Source organism: Epinephelus moara, chromosome 12, assembly GCF_006386435.1.
Source record: "Epinephelus moara isolate mb chromosome 12, YSFRI_EMoa_1.0, whole genome shotgun sequence".
NCBI classification, from domain to species: Eukaryota; Metazoa; Chordata; class Actinopteri; order Perciformes; family Serranidae; genus Epinephelus; species Epinephelus moara.
The window spans coordinates 32,814,927-32,839,498 of record NC_065517.1 but is presented as its reverse complement, the minus strand read 5'-3'; the positions used below and the strand labels follow the sequence as shown (position 1 = coordinate 32,839,498).

The 24,572-nt window shown below is 40.6% G+C and overlaps 2 protein-coding genes across 5 annotated transcripts in view; both read right to left on the bottom strand.

The window, feature by feature from the left end:
• The window catches only part of coq8aa (coenzyme Q8A, genome duplicate a), a 30,668-nt gene extending 18,646 nt beyond the window's left edge, over positions 1 to 12,022 (bottom strand). For both annotated transcript variants that reach the window (XM_050058334.1, XM_050058335.1), the window contains exons 1-6: positions 11,586 to 12,022; positions 6,163 to 6,262; positions 4,064 to 4,146; positions 3,667 to 3,926; positions 3,392 to 3,569; positions 1,114 to 1,180 (exon numbers count right to left, since the gene is read on the bottom strand). In XM_050058334.1, the coding sequence (XP_049914291.1) occupies positions 1,114 to 1,180; positions 3,392 to 3,569; positions 3,667 to 3,926; positions 4,064 to 4,146; positions 6,163 to 6,256 (682 nt within the window). In that variant the 5' untranslated portion in view covers positions 6,257 to 6,262; positions 11,586 to 12,022. The remainder of the gene's footprint in view (positions 1 to 1,113; positions 1,181 to 3,391; positions 3,570 to 3,666; positions 3,927 to 4,063; positions 4,147 to 6,162; positions 6,263 to 11,585) is intronic.
• A 2,776-nt stretch (positions 12,023 to 14,798) lies between these two features.
• The window catches only part of itpkb (inositol-trisphosphate 3-kinase B), a 54,579-nt gene continuing 44,805 nt past the window's right edge, over positions 14,799 to 24,572 (bottom strand). For all 3 annotated transcript variants that reach the window (XM_050058332.1, XM_050058331.1, XM_050058333.1), the window contains exons 10-12: positions 23,262 to 23,363; positions 22,627 to 22,698; positions 14,799 to 20,761 (exon numbers count right to left, since the gene is read on the bottom strand). In XM_050058332.1, coding sequence (XP_049914289.1) covers positions 20,552 to 20,761; positions 22,627 to 22,698; positions 23,262 to 23,363 — 384 coding nt within the window. In that variant the 3' untranslated portion in view covers positions 14,799 to 20,551. The remainder of the gene's footprint in view (positions 20,762 to 22,626; positions 22,699 to 23,261; positions 23,364 to 24,572) is intronic.

Sequence of the window (24,572 nt, the reverse complement as noted above, 5' to 3'; positions counted from 1 at the left end):
AGATATGACTTTAACACTCACATCTCTGCACCTGCCAACATGTCAATATTAGATTCAATATTTATCAGCAGTGGCTGGCGTATAACTTAAACCAAAGATAATCACAAAATGCACACCACGTACAGTGAGACCAGCCTTTCACTTTGCTTACAACTGCTACAATTTTGGATTTTGCTGTTCTCGTTTTTCTCTGACTCGTTTTTGGATATACGGAGCTGGCTGCAGTCATTTTTGTGTTTCAATATGTCCCGGCTAATAGGCTTAGAGAATAGGCAACATGGTCAAACAGAAGATTAACCAACACACAATCTGCAGCGCACACTCACACAGACTTCGTTACAACTGCTGCTGCGCTCTCTCAGTCTGTAGATGATTATCAGGAAGTGTTTTTATTTTGAAAGCAACACATGTCCAATAATAAGGGCATGATATGGTTGGCCTAATTTCAAGAGGTGTTTGTTTAAGAGCAGGTCCAGGGCTTGGGCACTTGACAAAACACACATTGTGGTTACATTCCTCTATGTTGTGTTTCTTCTTCCTTCTAACGCTGTGCTGTTTAGTGATTATTGGCATGTAAATATGTCTGTGCCTACTGCGTATACATTCAGTGGTGCTCTCTTGACATTAGTATCAATATAGACTTTGAGACAGGCATGTGCTGCTGACACAACACCCACTGCCCTGAACCCTGTGACCCCAGCTTACTGAGGGGGCGGTAGGGTATAGTTTGACTAGATTACACGGTTAGGTTTCCAGAACTTCACCAACAATTTAATGTCATGTGACAAGCATGACCTATTTTTTCAAACTGTGAGAACATCTTGCAGCTAACTAACCTGAGGGAAACTACATGATGTTTGATTTTCTCTTGCGTTCTGTATTGATTTCAGAGTCGGCCCCATGAGGTCTCTTCTGCTCAGTATACTAGAATGATTGTTTTACCAACTTCTATTGAGAAACTGCACAGACTAAACTATATATCTGCAGATTAAGTCAGACAGTTGGAACTTGCAGATTTGCACGCACACACACATACCTACAGACACAGTCAAACAAACAGCCAATGAGTCAGCCAACACTGATACAGCGTAACAAAGAGCTGTATTACTGTACCTCCAAAGTTGGCCAGTCTGCCGAGCCGAGTCACCGGCACTTTCCTCTCTCTGGCTCTCTCACTCAACTAAAGAAGACAGACCAGGAAAGAAAACTTGTTATTAAAATGTCAGTTTGTATTGAAAGGTACATGTTTACTAAGGCTGAGACACTTCTATCATACCGCAACGAATAAGTGGACAATAAAATGCACATGTACAATAGAACAAATAAAATACATACTTTTTGAATTTAGCTGTCCATGCAGTGTTTCCCATACACTGATTTATTTGTGGCGGCTGCCCCAATATCAACACTGACCACCACATAAAGATTTTACTTTTTTTTTTAACCACATAAAATGTATAACATATTATTTCATTGTAGAGCTATGCGTTGTTCACTGATTAGCTCAGCCCCTCCTGGACCTGCTTTCACTCTCAGTTTATCAGACCAAAAATGAGACATGGATTAGCCCACGCACTCTGTGGTTCCTCCCCTTCGCTCCCCGCTACTAGGAGACCACTTCACCAGGAGGTGAGCGGGCAGCAGCTCATGTTAGCAGTCAGCTGTAGCAACTCAAATTCAGCTAAAGCAAATCCCAGCGCCAGGTGTCACAGTGGGCTGTGTAACAGCAGCAACAGAAAGTTTGCTGATCTGTAAGGAAGGGCAGGCCAGGATCAGAAGCCCAGCACTGGGGTTTGTACTGGCTGAATTCGAGTTGCTGCAGATTTAAGGTCCTTGTCTTTGGACTTTCTGATTTTCTCACTTGTTTTTGTTAAAACAGATATGATGTCACCTTACTCACAGACTACCACAATAAAAGCGAAAACTTCTTTCCACCTCGCATGGACTAAATTGAAGCAATGTAATTTAGGGTTCCCACACCTTCGTAAACATGAAATTCAAGGACTTTTCATGGACTTCCCAGGCCAAATTCCCCAAAAATCAAGGACCCAACACAGCATAGTTTGAGACAAGGATCAAGGGTAATTACTGTTACAACAAAGAGGATTTATAATGAGAAGTAGTAGGCTTTACAGAAGCTGACAGAAAAAGAGAGAGAAGCTTGAATGTGTGAATGTGTGATACAGTAAAGGCAAAAATATGCCATCCCGTACCTTCTCAAACACAGCACGGCAAGACAATATAATGTGTAAATTGAGGGTTAGCGACTGATCATTTCCATTCTTTCACAAAATAAACAAATTCAAGCACTTTCAATGACCCAAGTCTATTTATGTCTACTGGTATTTTCAAAACTTTTTTCTCCCTAAAATTTGCAAACTTTCAAGGATTTCTAGGTGTCGTGGGAACCCTGTGAATTTACATTATTTTGATTCAGCCATTAAAAAATCTATTTAAAAATATATATTATAGACAACTGGACCTACGATAGAGCACTTAAGCTCACCATGACCTATATGACTGAGAATCTTCACCAACAATATTTATAGGTTTTTTTGCAGAGGAATTCAGGAACCAAATGAAAACTGCAAAAACAGTTGCAATGCTGTCTCTGATTTGTTTTGTGTCAATCAATTTTTGGGCTTTTTCTGCCTTTGTTAATAGGATAGATAGTCCGGAAAGGTTGGAGAGAGGGGGGGACGACACACAGCAAGAGGCTACAGGTCGGCATTGAACCCAGGCCACTGCAAATAACTCAGCCTACATTAGGTGCATACTCTGCCAGGTGAGCCAGAGGTCGCCCCGCTGCCTCGGATTCTGAGCCTATTCCTGTGAGCATTCAGTGTTAACCACAGAATCTATTTTTGATGGTGCATGTGTGTGTGGGTGAGTGTAATTCAAGGGCGGGCATTCAAAGCAGCGCTGAAGTTATGTCTCCATGAGCTGCTCTTTTCTTGCTCTCTCTGCCCAGTTAGTACGAGCTAACAAAGCAGCAGCGGCAAACATTAAACACTGAGCTGCTAAACTGTCCCAACATTCTCACACTGACACCGAAATGGCTCGTTTCTGTCGTTAAACCCGTTAATAACCTTTGGGTAATGTTAGCTGTGTGATGGTAACACTCAGCCCTGTCGGTGTATGTGTTTGACTCTGTCCCAGACACAGAGCTCACACTCCTGCAGCAGTAGTCTCATGATAAACACAGAGAGAGAGCAGGGCAAGGAGGGGCTGAGCAAATCAATACGCTGCATGCAGCTCTACAATTAACTGAGATTTTACTCATTTTAAATAGTCAAATTTACGGTCAAGCTGCGGTGAAGGACTGCCTAATGTTTACATTAATGTCCATGTGTGTTTGTGTTAGGAATTTAAAGTGAGAAAGAGGAATTACCATCTGTTTGTGTGACTTGAATTGAGCCTTCTTCTCCTGCCTTGCCTTCTCGATGTCTTCAGCCGTCAGCCCTCCGACTGATGACGGGTCCTGGTGGTAGCTCCTGAGCTGACTGACCTGATGCTGACAGTATAGCTGTCCCCACAAATGCCTGTTCAATCTGTGGTTGTAGAAAAGTCTGCCACACCCAAAACAAAAGTGATTACCTTTATCCTCTTAACAGCAGTATAAACATGTACACGGTAGACTGCAATTGAGTGACAGACTATTTATACCTGGCATCTTGGTGGAAAGATCTAGTCTGTCCACTAAACTGTTTGCTGGGATCGTTGTATCCCTCAAACAATGACTGTTTTCCACTGGCACGGCTTTCTCCAGCTGCTGTGCTGTGATGGGCTGCGGCATCATCACTACCTCCTGTGTGATCGGCTGTAAAGTCCACATCTTCCTTCCTGAACTCTGAAGCTGTGAATGCGCTGTCATCCTGTGGAAAATCAAATTCGGAGGAAGAGGTCTGCTGCTGGCCGGACAGCTCCTGGACAAACACATACATGGAGACAAAATTAAATCATACTCATAGTGTTCTTTTGATATTAAATGCGACATACAATTCTTTATCAATGCTAAACTACGCAGCCAATTTTCACAGAAGTAAAACATAGACATACACACCTGCATTTTCATTATGGCCGCAGACAGGCCTTGCTCGGCAGCTGATTGGACACTTTGGACTGCAGCACCAACTCCTTGGACACCTGGGTTATAGATAACAAAAAATACTTTATTATCAATTCTTTCCACTTCTTAGCATTTTCATCACTGGGTCCATTTGTTTGGGAGAGGAGGAGACCTCTGCAGATAATTCAGCTCATGCTAAACCTCCTGAACATCTGGATCTTAAAGTGTCAAGAGAAAAAAGGTGGTTACACATTAGCAGGTGCTACGCCAGCTTTATTCAGTGTTTTTACCGGTTTTAATCGCTGGGTCTGTTTGTTTTGGAGAAAGGGAGACCTGTGCAGATCATTTGGCTCATGGTCAAAACCTCCTGAACGTCTGGATCAGAAATAAGCTGTGCAAACATTGAGTTATCAGAGAAGGTAGATGAGCACACATCAGAAGGCACTGGGTGAACAGTCTGTCTGCGACGTGTGAAACAGCATACAGATACTGCGTAACAGCACTGCAGATAATTCGGCTACCAGTAAAAACCTCCCAGATAATGAACACTGAAGAAATTCTAACCAGTAGAAGTTTCAGCTGGTTTCAATCTGAAATTCTCCTCTCTAGATGCCACTAAATCTCCCTAAATCTCACACACTGACCGTTTAATGTACTGTAGCAATAACCTTTTTAAACCCTTTAAGTGTAGAAAAATGTAGCATCATTTCTTTCTGTCTGTTAGCATTTTTGCAAACACTACTTTCCAACCAAAGTCTAACAGTAATGCTAGCCACAGGTTAGTGTATTGTACTGGCGTTAGCAGGTTAGCTAATTTTTCAAAAACTAAACACTAAACTTTTTAATATTAAACCTTATATTTGTTTAACACTCAACAATATAGAACAAAAATGTATTATCAAATCTTTCTGCTTTTTAGCATTTTCCTAACATTAATTTTCAACCAAAGTCTAACAGTAATGCTAGCCACAGGTTAGTGTACTGTCTTGAAGTTAGCAGGTTAGCTAACCTTTTAAAAACTAAACATTAAACTTTTTTTAATGAAACCTTTTATTATATAATAAAAAATATTAAAAAAAAATGTACCATCAAATCTTTCTGCTTGTTAGCATTTTTGCTAAAATTACTTTTCAACCAATGTATAACAATAATGCTAGCCACAGGTTAATATATTGTATTGGAGTTAGCAGGTTAGCTACATTTTCAAAAACTAAACACTAAACTTTTTAATATTAAACCTTTTATTTGTTAAACACTCAAAGATATAGAACAAAAATGTATTATCAAATCGTTCTGCTTATTAGCATTTTTGCTAACACTACTTTTCAACCTACGTCTTTCGGTAATGCTAGCCACAGGTTAGTGTATTGTGTTGGAGTTAGCATGTTAGCTAACCTTTTTAGAAACTAGTAACTACACATTAAACTTCTTTTTTTTTAACTAACCCTATTATTTAATACTCAACAGTACAGAAAAATGTATTAGCAAATCATTCTGCTTGTTAGCATTTGCGTTAAAATTACTGTTCCACCAATGTATAACGGTAATGCTAGCCACAGGTTAGTGTACTGTATTGGAGTTAGCAGGTTAGCTAACCTTCTCAAGAACTAAACACTAAACTTATTTTAATTAAACCTTTTATTTGTTTAACCCTCAAAAATATAAAAAGAATGTATTATCAAATCATTCTGCTTGTTACTTTTCAACCAATGTGTGAAGCTAATCACAAGCTAGCCTGTCATCATGTTAGCTAATGAGCAAGTTAGCTAAAGGTTTTAATGCAGAACATAATGGATGCTAACAAGGCAGTAAAGAGTGGTTCAAAGACAAATGCTGAAACTCTTTCTTTCTTTGACACGCAGACTGTGTATAAAGATGGATGACGCGTCTAAGATGGACGACATGTCACCACTCACCCCCACCATACAGAGGTGAAGCTAAAATATCCCTGATATGGCTGCTGCCAGGGAGTGATTGAGATGTTTCGGCTTCACTTTTGGGAAGCTGTCATATCGTCCATCTTTATATATAGCCTATGGTTTGACAATATGTCTGTGTCAATTTTAGAAACTAAACAGGTATGTTGATCTTACCTGCTCCACTGCGCAGGGTGCTGCCCTGAGTCTCTGCAACGGCCTGGCTCAACTTGGCCAAGCCTCGCATCAGTAACATCATATCGCCTGCCATGATGGACTTGAGACAGAGACAGAAAGGAAGACAGGAGGATAAGAACCGTTAGTTATGCTACTGTACATCTCCTCCCAAACACAGAGAGCACGGTAACAAGAACAGGTACATACTGTCCATCAACAATATAGACAGAAATAACAACTTGCCAGTAAAGGTGAGAGACAAAGACATGCCGATAGACAACAAGGCAGATGGAGACATAAATAAAACCTGTCGTCAAAACACATTCAGCTACCAAACAGACACACTCACAAACACACACAGCTGTCACATCAACTTTAATACTTTGTCTAAAAATACTTGTGACCTCCAATCTCTGTGTGAGCGCCACACACACACACACACTCACACAAGAAAAGGAAAGAAGCATGCTGTGTATGCAAGTGTGCCGTGCAGATATGTGCACTTGGTTCCAGGACTGGATATGAAAATGTCACTGGAAACTAGGAGGGAGGAGCTGCGGAGTCGCTAGCTGTTGCCTGTTCCAGCTATTTCTGTGCATGCGTGAATGTGGGGGCACGTTTGGTTCATGTACAAGGTTTGCCGTCACCTCTTCCCGTTTCTCTCTGCAACTGATAGGCCTGTGATATTGAACTCTATTAAAAGACCCATCTCAAATATTCCACCATTTCTTTCCAGGAATTAATCCGGTATGTCTTTTAATAAGTAAAACAGTTGACACATTTACACATTAAGCTTAAACTGTGGTGCGATAACACTTGTGAACATATGTCAGGGTCCATACAGGACACAAGTAAAAGTACAATTCACTGCTATCCAAACAACAGAGCTCCCACTGCATTCCTGTCTCTGTCGCAATCTGCGGTATTCCCGAGTGTGTTTGTGAGAGTGTTACAGGTGCTTTTCTGAGGGTGTGACGACATGCTTCAACACAGCTCAGCTGGGATTTGGGCCAATGGAAAAAGCTGTTGCAGAGAGCGTCGGAGCAGTATGTGAGTGTGTGTGGCGCTACACACACACATACACACTCTGAGTCAGTAAGTGGGTCAGCCTTCCTGCTTCAGGGCTGCTCTGTGTTTTTTAGACAGTGGACTGAAGACCAGGGGTGGGCATACTTAATGATACAAAAGCCAAGAAATAGAAACAGAAATGCGATTACAAGCATAGATTTGTATATTTGGACGATGATTTGCATTTCTTATGTTTATTACTGTCCTATTCATGTGTATTCTAAGTGTTTCTTTTAACATTAATTTTCCCTATGATGATTACAATTATTACCAAATAAAGAAGAAGCACGAGAAACTGCAGGCCGTCAAATGATATTTAACTGTATTTAAATGTGCTTCTTTTGAACATGTTGCGTTCAATTCCTCAAGTCGAACAGTACTCTTAAACATCCCCAGGCCATCTGAATATTTTGCAAACATTTTTGATGAAGTTGCCAAACTGCTGTCTGAAGTTAGTGTTGGTTATTTTAACATTCATGCTGACAACAACCCAGGAAAGCAGCAATAAAGAACTGTTGTATTCCTGACTTATTAACCTCCAAGGGTCTTAAAGTCCAGGTAAAGCAAAAATAAATGTGTAACATTTAAAAAGAAATCACTGATTTTGCTTTAACCTGATTTTATGGCTCAATTCTCAGACCTCCCTTGTTTAACATCTACACCCAAATTTATTAACAAGATCATTAGGTGACTAAAGTCCCATTGAAACACTGGACAAGTGCATCTAACTAATTAAAGGAATACTTCACCCACAAAATAGTCATGTATCTATCAATTTTTCACCCTGTGTTAAGTTAAATTTGTGAAGAAAACGCATGCCTCCACAGTGAGCGAAGAATCCAAAAACACTTTAATAAAAGCAATACTGTATCAACTGTTTACAAAGTCTCACACAACTCATGCAGTGGAATCCAAGTCTCAATTATCCAGCAGTATGTTCAGTACTTCTCAAACACATGCATTTTCACAGAAAACTTTGCATTCAAAACCCTTCTGCACACAAGCAGCACGCTTGGGCATGAACATGCACTTGAACTCCTTAATGGAATACACGAGCGGAGTTCAAACACAAGCACTTGCCTGGGGCTACTAAATAAGACTTGGTTTATACTGCACAAGTTGTGACAGAGTTCATAAACGGGTGTTTTGATATCATTGTCATGGTTGTACAGTTGTTAAACACAGCCCCCCCTTTCACTTCAATTCTTCAAGAATTTTCTAAGTTTTTGGATTCTTCGTTCATTGTGGAGGCAAGCGTGAAAAACAAAGCTTTTCTCATGAATTTAATGAGGTAGCTGAAGTATTCCTTTAATGACTGTATGAGCCATTTGTTTCTCCAGTTAATCAGACATTATTATCTTTGGACCTAAAGAGGAACGAGTACTTTGCAAACACACAGACTAACAGCAGGCATCGGCACGTTTGAAATACAATAATAATAATAATAATAACCGATAGTAAACAGACTGTACTTTGTACTTTACTGTCATAACAATGTTCACAGCACTAAGCTGAGTCAACCATGCACTGCAGCATGATCCTGCATGATCTTCTAGTGGGCCGGGAATGTAAGTAGGAAGTTTGTACTGACACAAAGCTGCACACAGAGCCGCAGTATGCAAAGGCCAATGTTCATGGAAAATATTTAATCTTGTGCTGCAGGCACAGCTACAACAACATCATACTTAAAATGTAATACATACTTTAATCAGTGTTGATTTCTGCGGGATTCAGAACTGTAAACACTGTTAAATCAGCCAAACTTGCAAATCGCATACTATTGGGAAGAAGTTACTGTTTATTGCTAAATGTGATCGATTGAGCAACTTCCCATTTGTCAACGTGGGTGTGTCGCCACTCTGGGTGTTTACAATCTGCTTTCTTCCTCTGCATTAATACTAACAAGTTTAACTATCAGAAACAGGGAGAAGGACACTTTATACATATCAAAACCTGAACTAAATCAAAGCACAGAGAGGAGAGGAAAACTAAAGGTCAGTTTTGACCAGGGGTGAGAGCTCACTTCAAATAAAGCACACACTGTATTGTGTGGCTAATACACACACGCACCTAAGCCTCAGTTGTTGTCTGGGCTCCTTGTTGTCCCTCCACAAGCTGTTGACTCACTGCTATGAAAATAGCCGGGAAGCCTGAGCGTGCGTCTATATCTGAGTACACCTCATGGACTTACTGACAGCTTCCCGTCAGTGCCCTTTACCGCTGATCCTCTGAGGCAAAAGTGGGGAAATATTTCCCCCATTACTGTGCAGTGGTGAACCATCACAGTGTCAGCGTCATCACCAGTAACAGGGTAAACGTGAGGAAAACCATGTTTCCTGCGAGACTGTAATTCAGTGGAGAATGAGTGTGTCTTATTAAGTGCTATATCATGGGGAAATGAACTTGGGTGAGTTCCTTAGACGATCAGGATGAGAGGTGAAATGTCTTCAAGAAACTCTACCAGTTGCCTACAATATAGCACTTAGGATTTGAATAAAAAACCCAGGTAAAAACAATTCTTGTGATTAAAACCTGAACTAAAACACTTACAAGTGCTAATACATGTAAGTTAGGGGTGCAGGATACATAAGTGGCCTTTAGTGACTAAGTAAAACTATTATTACTACAGTTTAGGGCTGCATGACATATGATTTTTTATTGTCATGGTGATGTCAACTTGAGCCATAAACACATTAAGAAAGACTGCAATATTACACTCAGATTTTAAAGTTACTTTAAAGAGAGTATCTGTAGAAAACTGCACTTTAAATGTAACGTTCAGTCTTTTTTTATTGGTGCTTTTTGTGCTTAGTTCAATGTCCAATTTGTTCAATAAAAGTAAGATGGAAATAATATCCTTTCATTTTTTTTCAACAATTAATCTGTTGTATTTTAGCAGTATACTGAAAGCAGCAGAAAGGCAGAATTGAGTTTACTTTAATAACTTTTTACTTACCAAGTAATATCATTATCGATATTAAACAAAGTTATAACATATCACATATATTCAAGAAAGGACGGCAGACGAGACACACCCAAACAAATGCAACTGGGCTGGACAGCCACAAAAGTTTCACCGGCTGACATCAATGCAATAAAAAAGTCATTTTATTTAAGATATCCATGCACAAAAAGTCAGGTGAACCTTGTTGTGGCTGTCCACCCCAGCTGCATTGCTGTGCGGGTGTCTCCTCTGCCGTCCTTTCTTGGTTGTCCATTGTACCGACACACCCAAGTAAACTTTTTTGTTGCCCTGAGTAGGCGCAGTGTTACAGCAGCCCTAAGATATCACATATACTCCTCATACCGTGCAGCCCTTATAGTTCCAATAATAGAATTCATTTTGATAACTGTGTCTGATGATGTGAAGCCTTAATAACTGATTATTTTATGACTATTTTGACAGTTATCACATCAGTATCAGCCACAACATCAATCAATACTGGATTTATGAGGGTAATATTAATATTTGAGAGCTCTAAACAATCCAATAACAATATCTTATCTCACATTACTTTTGTAACCATCACATAATAATAACAGACATACCTTTTTGATAGGGGGGCCAATAAACGTGGTTGTTTGTGAGCTGTTAAACTGACATTTTATAGTTAAAAATCAAACTTTTCAGTGCAGTTTAAACTCATGCACACGTGTTTAATTACTATATGTTTAATTTACATAAAAAAAGAACATTATAAATGTGCTAGTTTGTTTTTTGCCTCATAGCAGTCCCTGGATGGATTATACACACCCTAGAAGACTGTGCATGTGTATACACTATGTAAACATACACTGTTTGTAAACATTTTATTAATATTTGAACATTTTAGCAATGTTTTAAGTGACTAACTGAAGGTAAATCAAAATATTAAATTGAATATTCAGTTTCCACTTGTACATGGAGTTAGTTTAGTGGTTCAAAAACAACTACTCGACTTCTGTAACTTCTTTAAAACACCTTCATATCCTCCAGTTTCACTTCACTTCATGAAAGCTGAGCCACATACTTTCTCCAAACTAACAATGGAGCCCCAGTTCAAATCTGTGATCATAGACTTCCTCGTGGGTGTGTTGCACGAGACAGCAAAAACAAACGCCATGCTCTTAGCTGGGAGTTATTATAGCAAACATTAGAGCTGCTTTAAACTACTGAGATTGCAAAGGAGAGCAGGTTTGAACATGTTTCAGATATTTAATCGAGTAAATGTGGTCGGTAAAGTTTGCAGAAGTGGCAGAGCAGTCATGGAGGACAGGTCGAAGTAACGGTGGAAGAGATCATATCATACTAGCTGCAAAAACATACTTCAATAAGCACATGCGTGCTCATGTATGGTTGCATTTCAGATACTCACCAGCTGCTGTCGTCTCTTGTCTCTGCAGCGAGGTCAATGGTGTTCAATGTGTTCAATATAAATGCATGTAAAAGCGCGTGTATGTGGTTTGAGAGCAGCAAGAGTCGTAGGTTGTGTGTTGCATGTATCCTCCTCCTCCTCTTCCTCCTGCTGCTGTTTCTGCTGCTGGCAGAGTCTAATCCAGTCTGTCTCTCTCTCTCCACCACGAGGTCAAACCTTATTTACTTCACACAGAGCAGCCAGAGCCCTGCAAAGACGCAACCCAAACACAACTGACCTGCACACACAGGGCCTCAAGTGCAGGTTCAGACAATGCAGATGTGCATGTAATCATAAATACTGTCTGATACCTGTCTGTTTGCCCTCTGAGGTCATTAAATCTACTTCAAATCAAATCTGACGTAATTTAATCAGCACAAGCAGGCAGCACACTTTATCTCTCCAAGCAGACATGCCCTACTTAACTTTATCTCTACATGGCTCTGCTCTGTCTCCTCCCTCCTTTCTTACCCTGAGCTCCTATTGGTCCGTGCTGCCTGTTGACAGGAGGTGGGGACTGAAACTCGGCTTCTCATTGGTTCGTCGCACAAGAAAAACAAACTTCTGCATCCCCAGAGCCTGACACCATGTTATTAAGAGGAAAATCCAGTTTTATATTGGACACACTGCCAAAAAAAGACGTGAAAACAGAGATTTAAACACAAACAAAACACACGTGGCAACCTTGAAAGTAACTGTACCTCTGCTTTGACATTGGCTTCTGCTGCCATCTGCTGTTGAAGTAATGGGACAACAGCCTAACACTGCCCTGTTTGTTATTGCTGGTCAGTTAGAGGCAGGTTTATGTTCCCAAAATCCCAGAATAAACTTTTAGCATATTGTAATTTAAGTGTAAAGAGAGAAACTAACATGAGACATCTGCAGCTCCTCTTGGCTTCGCTTTCAGGCTTCATAAAATAAAGCAGGGGTGTAGAGGTCTATTTTTACATTATTAGACCCTTGGGTGATGACTGTGGGAACTTGTCTCTCGCAGCTGCAAAAATAAAGATAAGTTTTAAAAAAGTTCCCAAAATAATGTACTTTTATTCGAGCTGGAGAGGAGCCAGCAACAGCATGGTGGAAATCTGTGTGCTCCCAGTCGGCCACGCCCTCTCTTGGTACTCCAGGGTGAAACTATTGAAGAAGCAGGATAAGTCGTCCACTGCCTTACAGACCTTTTACAATCTGAAGTTTTGTCAGTGGGTCAGCAGCAGGGGTTTACTAATGTTGTTTTAAGAGAGAAGTCTGATACAGATTCTTTTGCACTGAAGATGACAATATGTTTTACAATGTTTGATATCTTTAAATCTGACCACAGGAAGTGTTTATTATTATCTCAGAGAGCTGTATTCTAGTATCTACTCACTGTTTAAACTGCTCCTGAAACCTCTCAGCCTTCACAAGTGCATCAACATTAGGTGTGCAAAGTCATCTAGTGGGCCGGATTGGACCCTTTGGCAGGCTGTATGTTTGACACCCCTGAAATAAAGCCTGTGATGGGAGACTGATGTTCGCTCCAGGATGAGGGAGCTGCTACCCTGGCACTAAGAAAGCCTTCACACTTGATCAATCCTGACATATTCCGAGTGGGCTAACCTAACTTTGACTACAGCCTAGGGCTTGCTGGTCCTGCCTGCAGGTTTAGCCTGGAGTTTGTATACAAGAGAATCTTAAAATGTGAAAAATAGTATCTAAATCAAATATCAAATATCTAACCCAGGGCTAGTAGAAGTGCAATGTGAATTGTATTGCCCTGGACTTATGTTAACCATGCATTAAAAATGTTTGTATGAAAAAAGTTAGCCCAGGGTCAACTCATAGACCTGGGCTAAGAGAGTGCAGCATAAAAAGCCTATATTTCAATGAGAGGGTGTTGCTATTGGCTGTTTTACAAATGCAGATGCACATGCACATTCATTCATGTTCTATAACTGCTTATCCTGTTGGGGGTCATGGGAAGGCTGGAGCCTATCCCAGCTGACACTGGGCGAGAGGCGGGGCTCACCCTGGACAGGTCACCAGACTATCACAGGGCTGACACATAGAGACAGACAACCATTCACACTCACATTCACACCTACGGGCAATTTAGAGTCACCAGTTAACCTGCATGTCTTTGGACTGTGGGAGGAAGCTGGAGCACCTGGAGAAAACCCACGCTGACACAGGTAGAACATGCAGACTCCACAAAGGAGGGCTCCCCCACCCTGGGTTTGAACCAGGAACCAAAGAGGGGCTGAGTGGACGCACTGTGTGCCACTGTACAGTGAAATAAATAAATAAATCAATAATGGTAAACTGGGTTAAAAAATTATAGATAAAATAATAACATAAAAATTTGACAATGAAATTGAGATAAATCATTACTGTGCTTTAAAATTAAGCAGTAATATGTATGCAATTATAATAACAACTGTAATAAAACATGTAAATAGCCAAAAGTCATTTACCCTGAAAATTTAGTTCCTGACTGTCTCTCTGCGGTGTCATTAAAGTGACAGCAGAATGCGCCACAAATCCACACACAGCTCTTGCCAAACTGCCTGGAGCGTGGACAATGTTAAATTTTCACATAATGGATCCACACTAGAGGGAATAAATAATGATCCCACACTGTGAGGCTCCAAGATACTACCAGACTCTGTCATGTGGGGTCATACCAAATGCAAAGAGTATTGTGTGTAGAATATTTTAGTCGCAACATGTATTTAAAAAATGCTAACCACTTTAAATTTGTACATTAGGAGCTGCATGTTAAAAAAGACCCTTATGGGTTCACCTTCCCTGCCACCCTCCATGAAATAAATCACATCTCTGCTGGGTTTCCCTCAGTCACAACCTCTCCTAAATCATGTCCTTTCTTTCCCACCAGCTCCGGATGCTGCTGCTGTTGTGGCCAGGTGTGATTTGAATGGCAAATGACCCCCATGCAAATAAGCAATTAATGTGGACAAGAAGCAGTGTGGGGTCAGTGTGGGCTCTCAGGTCGGGACGAGACGTTGTGTCCTTGTGGACTAAACACTCTGAGCTGTGTCGCTCAAGACATTTTCCTACATAGTTTTAGTAGTGATTGCTCACTTGACTAATAGTTTGATATTTCTTGGACATTTGACAGATGCTCAGAGCTCAACGATAAGATCCCAGGAATTCACAGAGTCACACATGGAGGCTGGATTTTCACCAAATACACACTTCTTTAAAGGAACAATCCAAATAAATACACAAGCCAGCAAAACCAGAACAATATAATACCTACTAACAAACAACCCTAAGTGCACACTGGGGAGCATAAGCAAGAGCTAAGATGGTTGGTCTTAAAGGAATAGTTTAACATTTTGGGAAAGGTGACAGCACATTCATACCTGTCTGTTCAAAATGAAGCTGCAGCCAAGAGCTGGTTAGCTTAGCTTAGCATAAAGACTGGAAACAGGAAAATAGCTAGCCACTGTTCAAGGGTAGTGAAATTTGCCTACCCATAACTCCAAAAATTATAAATAAAAGTGGAAACAGGCATCCTTTTTCCCCCTGTTAGCGGATTGCTTTTCATTTTCCTCAGTACCTGGCAACTACCGACAACCCGCTAACTTAAAAGTTACTTCGGTTGTTCCAGTGTCCACCATTTCCACAGCTGAGGATAGTAACTGCAAAGAACTTACACTGGTACTCTTTTATAATCCAGGATAGCTACTGATAGATATTGAAGAACACAAAAGCAGTATCCTCTTTCTGTTTTGGTTGCGCCATGGTTTATATACTTCTATTGTGCTGTAAATCAAACCCTCATTTTCCCGGGAGATCATACCTGGTGGCAGACAGAATCCAGGTCCCCAGCAAGTGCGCCGGACTTTGAGGTCAACATTTGTAGTGGGCAAACAGTGGAATTACACCGTTAAGTGACGCCCTGCAGCCCAAAAGATTTATCCCATTGACTTAGATGGCAAAAGAGACATCTGTAAATCAGAGGATAAATTTTTTGAGTGTCACAACCGCCGCGAAATGACTCGTTTCACTATGAGAATTTGATCCATTCGGTGCGATAACATTTGGAAAGATGAGATGAGCTGCACAATTGAATCCTTTTACCCACATTCAAGTTGGCAGAGCCCCTAACAGGAAGTAGCCGGCTTGGCTGGCAGAAGTCTCCAGTGCGCCTGCTCTATTGGCCGCACAGGGTGAAAGCGATGCCGATCATTTGGGTAATTTTATACACAGCAGCTGAACTTTGAGCTGAGCCCCTGAGCAACAACCTCCTCAAACGCTATGTCCAGTTCCCTTTATTCATCTATGACAGCTATGTGACCTACCCACCAGATACATGATTCACCGGCTATACCTACATGACAGACCACGATGAGCCTCATTCGTCTCTTGGTCCAGAAGTGGCAGCCCTGAAGAAAATGCTAAGCTAGCATTTAGCTTGCAAAAAAATTTTTTTTAAGTTTTAGGGTTATAAGAGAGGTAGTTAGGGTTACGGAACGGAATATATCTCACTACCTATAAGATGAATCGCATCTTCATGTATAACAAATTCTCAAGTCAAATACTGCTACATTTGGCCTCATATCTGTTCACTGCAATGTCGCATTGTAGCAAGGTTCAAATAATCGTCATGTTAGCGGGTTCATCTTGTACTGGTGGTGGGAGTGGTTTGTAGGGGTATGTCATGTCGGCCAGTGTTGCCAACATGGCAACTTGTTGCAAGATTTAGCAACGTCTCAGACCTTCTTATCAACTATATTTCTAAAAACTGACAGACAAATTTGACATTACTAAATTGTTTAATATATATTATTATATTGTAGTTAACTCACATGTATGCTGATCAGAGTAATTGCAGTCTATGGCTCTTCCACCATCAGCACGAGGTGTCTCCCCCGCTCTCCTCATCCGAGGAGAGAGGAGACACCACTCAAAGTGGGAGTTTAGCTGTATTGAGTTTTTATGGGTATACTGACATTCTCACTCTTATGATTGGAAGCACGGAGTGGTGCACTACAGTACAAGCACCACAGCTATAATGGATTCAAATGTTATGTTGGGGATTCTTCTATTGAATCAGATTCAGCAAAGTTTTAATAATTCCATTAATGCACGAAGATGTCACAAATGAGAGTGTGACATTTTCTGCCGACTTTCGGAGCTGATGCTAGCTACCTTCATTTGAAAAGAGTCGGCAACAGTGTGTGTAGGCTTCAAACGAATGTGGATGCAGCTTCACAGAATTGCATAGTGAAAGCAAGGCTCACAGGGAACCAATCTAAATGCTGATGATGTCATTATTCTGTCACCATTACATTGTGCCATCAGCATTTACTTCATACTGATAAGGCAAGATGTCTATTCCCACTTTAACATATCATATCTTGAGTGTTTAATTAAGGAACTTGTTTTTCCCCATTTCCAGTCTTGATGCTAAGCTAAGCTAAGCTAAGCTAAGCTAACCAGCTGCTGCCAAAAGCTTCATGTTTCGCATACATGAAAGGAGTATCAATCTTCTCATGCAACTCTCGGCAAAAAAGCGAATGAGCGTTTCCCAAAATGAGGAACTACTTCTTTAAGAAGGCACTGCATGGAATTATAATCAGTCTCTTTCTGCGTCTACTGTCACTGCAAACATCAACTGAAAACCATGGCATTTTAAATATATGGTAGAGTGGGACCTACATACCATTTACCTTTAATTCATCAAGAACCTGTTACATTATGAGACATTTTTTTCTCCCTTTTCTGCCCGACCAGTTTCTAAATTAATGTTTGCATTCCCCATTGAAATAAATGGGTATCATTATCTTAACTTCATCAATCTTTTCTAAAGCCAATGTTTAGAACAATGTCTCGCCTCACAGTTGGACTTTCTCTCATACTGTAACACATGCTTGAAAACAAAACAACAGCCCAAAATTCAAAATGTCACAGTATCCCATGAGCTAAAAAACAAAAACATAATATAATGTTATAAATAAAAACAGACTGAAATACAAATTAAGCCCAAACTTCAAGAGGATAATAAACATGCACCCAAGACTATGCACAGAAACCGACAGTTAAGACTAGGAGAAGAGTTCATCGTAACATTTAAAGTAAGAACATATTTTCAGTTGTCTGACTTGGCTTTGTAATGTCAAGGCACTGTATAGCTTAAATAAGATTGTTCATGGCTGTAAGTGTTCCACAGGGTTTGAGTACACTAAAAATAACGTTACAAAAACTACATCAAACATAATAAACTCTATTGTACACTGTGAACAATCCCAACAAGAAGTGTGAGAAGGGTGAGACGTGTTTGGCCAGGGAAGTCCTCCAGACGCCATGCTGGCTGCAAATATGTTACATGTAAAACAATGCCCTCCATAACATACTGAATCTACTGTGAGATGTATCATTTAGCTCCACATAATTGCCAGTTATTGCCAGATTATTGTGGAGCAAACATGGCTGCCACTGAAAACCTCACTGACCAACCTGCAGTATCTAAAGTCTAAGTGTGACAGGTTAAAAACAGAAGTTAAAAACAGCTTAAAAGACTAGTTTTGTTTTTCACTGTAAAACACACTCAACTGTACAATCTCTAACAGACTGAAATGTAATCAAATGCAGATTGTTTTTTAAAAGAAACAGGCAGTGTGCTGAAGTTGTGGTGAAAAAAGAATCTAATAAAATTGATTTCAGATATGCCGAGGAAAAATAAAATCTACCTCTGACTGAATGGAGATTAATCTAAGTTACGTTGTATAAAAGTCATGAGAGCTGAGGTGCATTAAGGTCAAATATGGAAGTTTAGAAATTAAATTTAGAAAAATCAGTCCTTTTTTGCTACAACCACCAGGGGGCAGCAAAGTCAGACATGTTCACACATAGTGAACACATAGTGGCTTTAAATTATGATTCTGGTGACATTTTCGTCCTGAATCTTTTTTACTATCAACAAATCCCACAAAAAGACCAAAAGCAACAATCAACCGATCCTTTAACTTTTGTCTGTGTCGAAAGGCTGATGTAGCTTATTCCTCTGTGCCATAGTGCTCCATCTTTGTCCAAAAACACAAATAAGGGACACATTAATGAGCCACACTGTAGTTGGGTTTTCATCCAAATGCAATAAATGGATGGAAATGCACCTACTGTAGCACTGGGTGACATATTCATTCATTACAATGAACATGGGCACTGTTGGGCTTTTTATTTTAGCTGATCCCTCACATTCACTAGCACACCAAAATGTCTATTATTCCGCAGCTGAAAATAGTTCCCAACAAATGCACTATTTCTCCCTGTTTGGGATACGTTTGCTAAAACTGCAGTGTACAGCAGTTTCAGAGAATTATTTAATCTTTTAAAAAACATTAAAACATATATTTTTGCGATCCATTTTTACATCCGACAAGGAGGTTACATATTTGGCTCGGTTTGTTTGTTTGACTGTTTGGCAGCAAGATAACAGAAAAATCACTGGCTCAATTTTCATGAAACATGTTGGAAGGGTGATGAAGAAGTCACTTAAATCTGAAATGGATCCAAATCACAGGGCGGATACCCAAACTACTTTTCACTTTGCAATATACAACATTCATAGTCTGAGCCAGGAGTGCACATGGCTCTCATCTTGGACGTCACAGGCAAACATGGAATATGGCTGGGCTGAAATGGTGGCGTCTGGCAGGGCAGTGCTGACAACAGTTATGGTGCTGACAGAGTTATCTGTGTTAATGAGGGTTTGCTTACAGTCACCAGGACGACACGGAAGGGGAGGGAATGGAGGGTGGGCGTTATGCTTCAAAGATGAGGCCATCCCAATGTACGGTGGTGGGATGGCCTTGTTATCAGCAGTGCTAACAGCCTTGTTGCTAACAGCATCAGTGCTAACAACAGCAACAGTGCTGACAGAGCTAACACTCTTATCATATGGCAGACTGAGCACTGTTCTCCCGTGCATGCTGGCGACAATAAGCTGGCCATTGAGGCTTATTAATTATTTCATTTTTTCTTAAAATCTAACTTTAATCCTAAATGTATTAATCGAAATTATCATTAAGAAGCATTATTAAGAATTTCATAGTATGGTGTTACTGTTCATATGACAATAAACTTCTCGAATCTAGAATCTAATAGTAGTTTGCTGCTTAGTTAATGTTCTGTTGTTGTATATTGCACCTTCAACATTGTGAGATGGGGCATTTGGTCTTGACAGAGGATTGCGCTCTCTGAGTGCCATTTTAGTTTTAAAAAAACAATAAAATTCAAAAATATTATGTCTTTAGCAGGATCTGATGGGCTTGGGGCTGAGAGCCACAGACAGGCTGGGCAGATATTGGAAGACAAACATATTGTTTTCGGTCTTTTTGCAGGATTTGTTTACAGTAAATAAAGTATAAAAATATCACCAGCCTCAGCCTTCAATTTGAATTACATTTTTTTTTTTTGCTTTTAAAGAGAATTCCTTTAGTAAAAATGTTGCCTTGCAGGTAAAATGCATTTTAAAAAAGAACCTTTTTCACAGCAGACATTTCGACGTCCTCGCAGAAAAAACACGGTTGTAACAAATAACATTAAAGGTTCTGTTAACGCTGGTTTACAGGGATGGCTTACTGAGACACTTAATGGAACTGAGCCATCTTTAATGTTTAAAGTTAAAATGTTTGCTGTGAAAAGGCCTGTTGGTTTTCAGGGTTTAAGGATCACATCAAAAGTTCTATGGATGGGAAAGAGCAAGATCCTGAAATCCACTGGACATGAACAGGAAGGCTGCATCTATGAATGGATTTGGCCACGCATTGTTACGGGATGATGTGGTTTCTAACATGACGACAAACGTCTGTGAAGGAATCCTAGAGGAAGTCCAAAGTGTTCCCGAGAGAAAGGAAGAATGAATGGAAGTGGTTGTTGTGTGTCCAAATGTTCACTTGGATTTTTTTTCAAACCCTCAGACTTCAAGTCTCAGAGTTCACCATGGATAAAATGATGTCCACCAAACTATCAAGTCCAGAAAGGTAACCATCTTCTCTGTTGCCCTCCACCCACGCTGCTCGGTGGGTTAGCTCTTGTCCTTCAGGAAGAGGAGTGGTTTTCCCAAAGTCGATCATCCAGACCTTGGCCCGTCCCTTACTGTCGTGAACAAATAACAAGGAGCTGCCAATCACCTGCAGAGACACAGCGAGACAATGGGATGAATAAAAAAACAGGAAAGGAACAACTAAAACAGTTTTCTTTCTTTGCTTTTTACTCAATATTACGTGTTAGTTTGTGTCTCTCAAAAATATGATCTCACTTCCTGTTTTGTTACACCAACTTCTTACATTTACGTCTGCTGGTGTGTTTGTGTGTGTAAGTGTGAAACTAAATGTGTGCATGTGTGGTCAGGGCAGCTGCTGTCCAGTTTCCATGACAAGAGCTGTTGTGTTTGTGTGTGTGTGCACTGGTGTGTCTGCTCGAGTGAGTTAGTGTCACTAGATTACACTTAATTACAAAATCAATAAATAACTATTTGAACCTATGGTGACGCAAAACACATGTTTACCAGGACTGAAACTAAGACAGTCGACAGCGGATGGAGATTCACACCTCCTGAACTGAGACCAGTCTGACGTCATAAAGCATTTGCAGTAATGCACAAACATGTAAACTCTATCAGGTCCAAATATACGTCTGTATTTTTCAAAAATATTGTGAAAATCCTCACACATTGGAGATTTGGCGGTAATTTATGGGAAACTTGAACAGTTTGACTTAACATTGACATTATGAAGCCTAAAAATGTCCCTTAGTATTTTGTGTACTCACAAACAAAGCTGAAAATAATCTTGCATCCGACATAACTCAAACACCCACACACACACACACACGCACACTACATCGGGGATACTCAACTTGCTCTCAACTCTTGCAAAATGACATGAGGCCTGTTAAAGAAGCTGTATACAACATACAGACCATATCTATGATTCTGAACCAGGGCTGTCTGCACATGGTTCTCAACATGGAGGTGGCTGAGCCGGCAACAAGCAGCTAATGGTGCTAACATAGCAACAGTGCTAACAGAGCTAAAGGTGCTCACCTGAGAGAGGCCCATAGGGTGCACTTGCCATTATCAGCAGTAACCGCCCATAACCACCGTATAGGTGCAGTACAAAGGGACAGAAAATAGCTCACCAGTGGATAAAGACATGCACTAACATTCACTCAAGTCTACCGTCTAACACAACCACAGAGAGAAGCTCGAAATACAACACGCCAGAGGGAGCGTGACTTCATTCTACATCAGGACGCCATTATATACACTGCTATATTAATGCTCTGAACGTTGTATACAGAACCTTTAATAAACGAACACTGTGTACCGGGCACGTCCAACAGTTAGGAGGCCCCGGGACAGACACAAAACACGTTGGAGGGATTACATATCTCATCTGGCCTGGGAACGCCTCAGGGTCCCCCAGGAGAAGCTGGAAAGCGTTGCTGGGGAGAGGGATGTCTGGGGTGCTTTGCTTGGCCTGCTGCCCCCACGACCCCGCCCCGGATAAGCGGATAAAAATGGATGGATATAAATAATCAGCCCCCGCCAACTTGGCTTGTTTCGGTGAACGTTGCTGTCAGTGAACCCAGTTCAAACTTTCAAACTCAAAATGGTCAAATATTCATATTGAACGGTCAAATCCAAGTCAACTGACATAAATCTGAGTCAGATACATCCCTACGCTTTTTTTTCTTTGATAAACAAGCTCTGTTTAGATGTTTTTATGCACTTTGGCACCGTATTAACTTTAAAAGTACAAAAAATAACCAGTGTGAATCAATTTATTTTCATTGTGAATTAGAAAATGGTCAGCAGGCTCTTGGCACCCTGCCGCAAGCCACAGGTTGAGTTCCACTGTACATGATATTACATACATACACAAACATTTTTCACATAATTTCTTTGTGATTAAGGTTTCATTTTTGCCTTTTTGGGTAAATGTATACATGACAGTCTGTGAGTTGCACCGCATGAGCAGCAGTCCGTCGTTACCTCGTGGGTTTTGAAGAACGGGGAGATCTCCAGAGTGTCTCTGACTTCCTTCAGCCTGTTTAGATAACTGTTCTGGAATAAAATAAAACACAAGCTTTTATTTTCTATTCACCAAATTCTGTTGTCTGTATCAGAGCTGGGCTGCTGACGGAGCCATGTGATGTATCCTCAGCAGAGTCTGTTACACAATGTTGCTTTTATATTTTTTACAATCAAAACATGTGTGTTGGATCATTTCAAAATGAAATGGCTGTCTTGATGCATTTTAATAAAAAAAATCAAACAATGAACACATTCACAAGCATACACGTGTACATGTGACACAATACATGTGTCAGTGCTGTCAGATACTAATAGTGTGAGTGTGTGTGTGTGTGTGTGTATGTGGGTGTGGGTGTGGGTTCGTGTGTGTTAAGAGGCCCAGGGAGTTCCCAAGGACTTCCCTTTTCTTCTGGCCGAGGAAGCTTAAGGTCGCACTGTTTATGTGTGCATCTGCTTGTACATATGTGTGAGTGTTCTTAAAACAGTGCAGAACAGTTCAACTTGAAATTCCTCGTGTGTTTTTTTTGTCCCATACAGAGGTCAAGGCCGTTCACACACACACACACACACACACACACATAAGCTACACTCACCAGTATGTCCTTATTTCCTTTGACAAAGTCGTGGAAGGCTGCAGTGACTTGTTCTCTCGTCTTTGTTTTCTTAAAATCCCTGTTCACCGTCCCGTCTTCCTTCTGCGAGAGGAGAGGAGAGGAGAGGAGAGGAGAGGAGAGGAGAGGAGAGGAGTCAAAAACATCAGCATGAGAACTAACTTTACATTAGAGTTCACCCTTGGGTTTATTTCTCCTGGCAGCGTAACACAAATTTTAATTTCAGGAATAATTAGGATGTAAATAACTGTTTCCTTTCTCCGTCCTCATAAACTACAACTTCCAGACTCCTTTTAGACATGGGAGGGACGGGAGCATGGCGAAGGACGGGAAGGGAGGAAGGAGAGGGAGCAAAGGAGAGGATGGATGAGAAAAGCAGAACAAACAATGAGGGGAGGAAAGGAAGGACGGAGCCAGCGTTATTTTTAGAGATTTAGCCGGGAATTAAAGCAGGGAAGGGTCTCTGACTGTTTTACTGACCTGAGTCACACATAGGAACACTTTGTCTAATCGCACTAACTCGTCATTCCTGTGGCCACTTCCCAAATTCTGATATGGGAACTAACAATCAGCAATTATTGTCAGTTCATTTATTCATCGTTTAATCTGGACATTTTCAGGAAATATTGAAAAATGGTTTCCCAGAGTTGCTTATTTTGTCTTGATATTCAGTTTTAAAAATGACTTTATCAACTAATTAATCAAAAGAGTTGGTGATTAACTTTTTATTGAGCGACTGATGATTAATCATATATATTAGCCTCAGGGCATGAAGTGACCTGCAGTTCTGACTCTGCCAACACATCAAGCTTGACTAGGCCATTTAATTGGACTACTGTCCTTGTCCTAGCATAGATGCACAGGAGGGGAATTGATTTATTGACCGAAGTATGTCTGACTCTGCTACGATAGGTGGCGACATGCCCTTTAGGCTAGTTAGTATTGGACCTTTTTCCAGTTGACCTATTACGTCACAGACCAAACAATCAACAAACAAGTTAGCTACGGTTAGCTAGCAGCTAACTGGTACCATGGTGGACAACTTCACAGCTCTGTACATTTGGTCCGTCCAAAAATGCACGGCTCTGGATGTAGATTTCGCCATGTTGTCAGCTTCTTCTTCTGTTACGCATTAAATGCTTTCAACGTCCAGGTCAAAGCCCGGGGCGGACACTGTGGAACATGCACTGGTCCAATTCATTGTATACATGCAGAATAATTCGATTCCAAATTGCATTATCTGGGTGTGTTGTCCCACTTTGAGAATTTCGTTTTGGTACGATATCAGTCGTA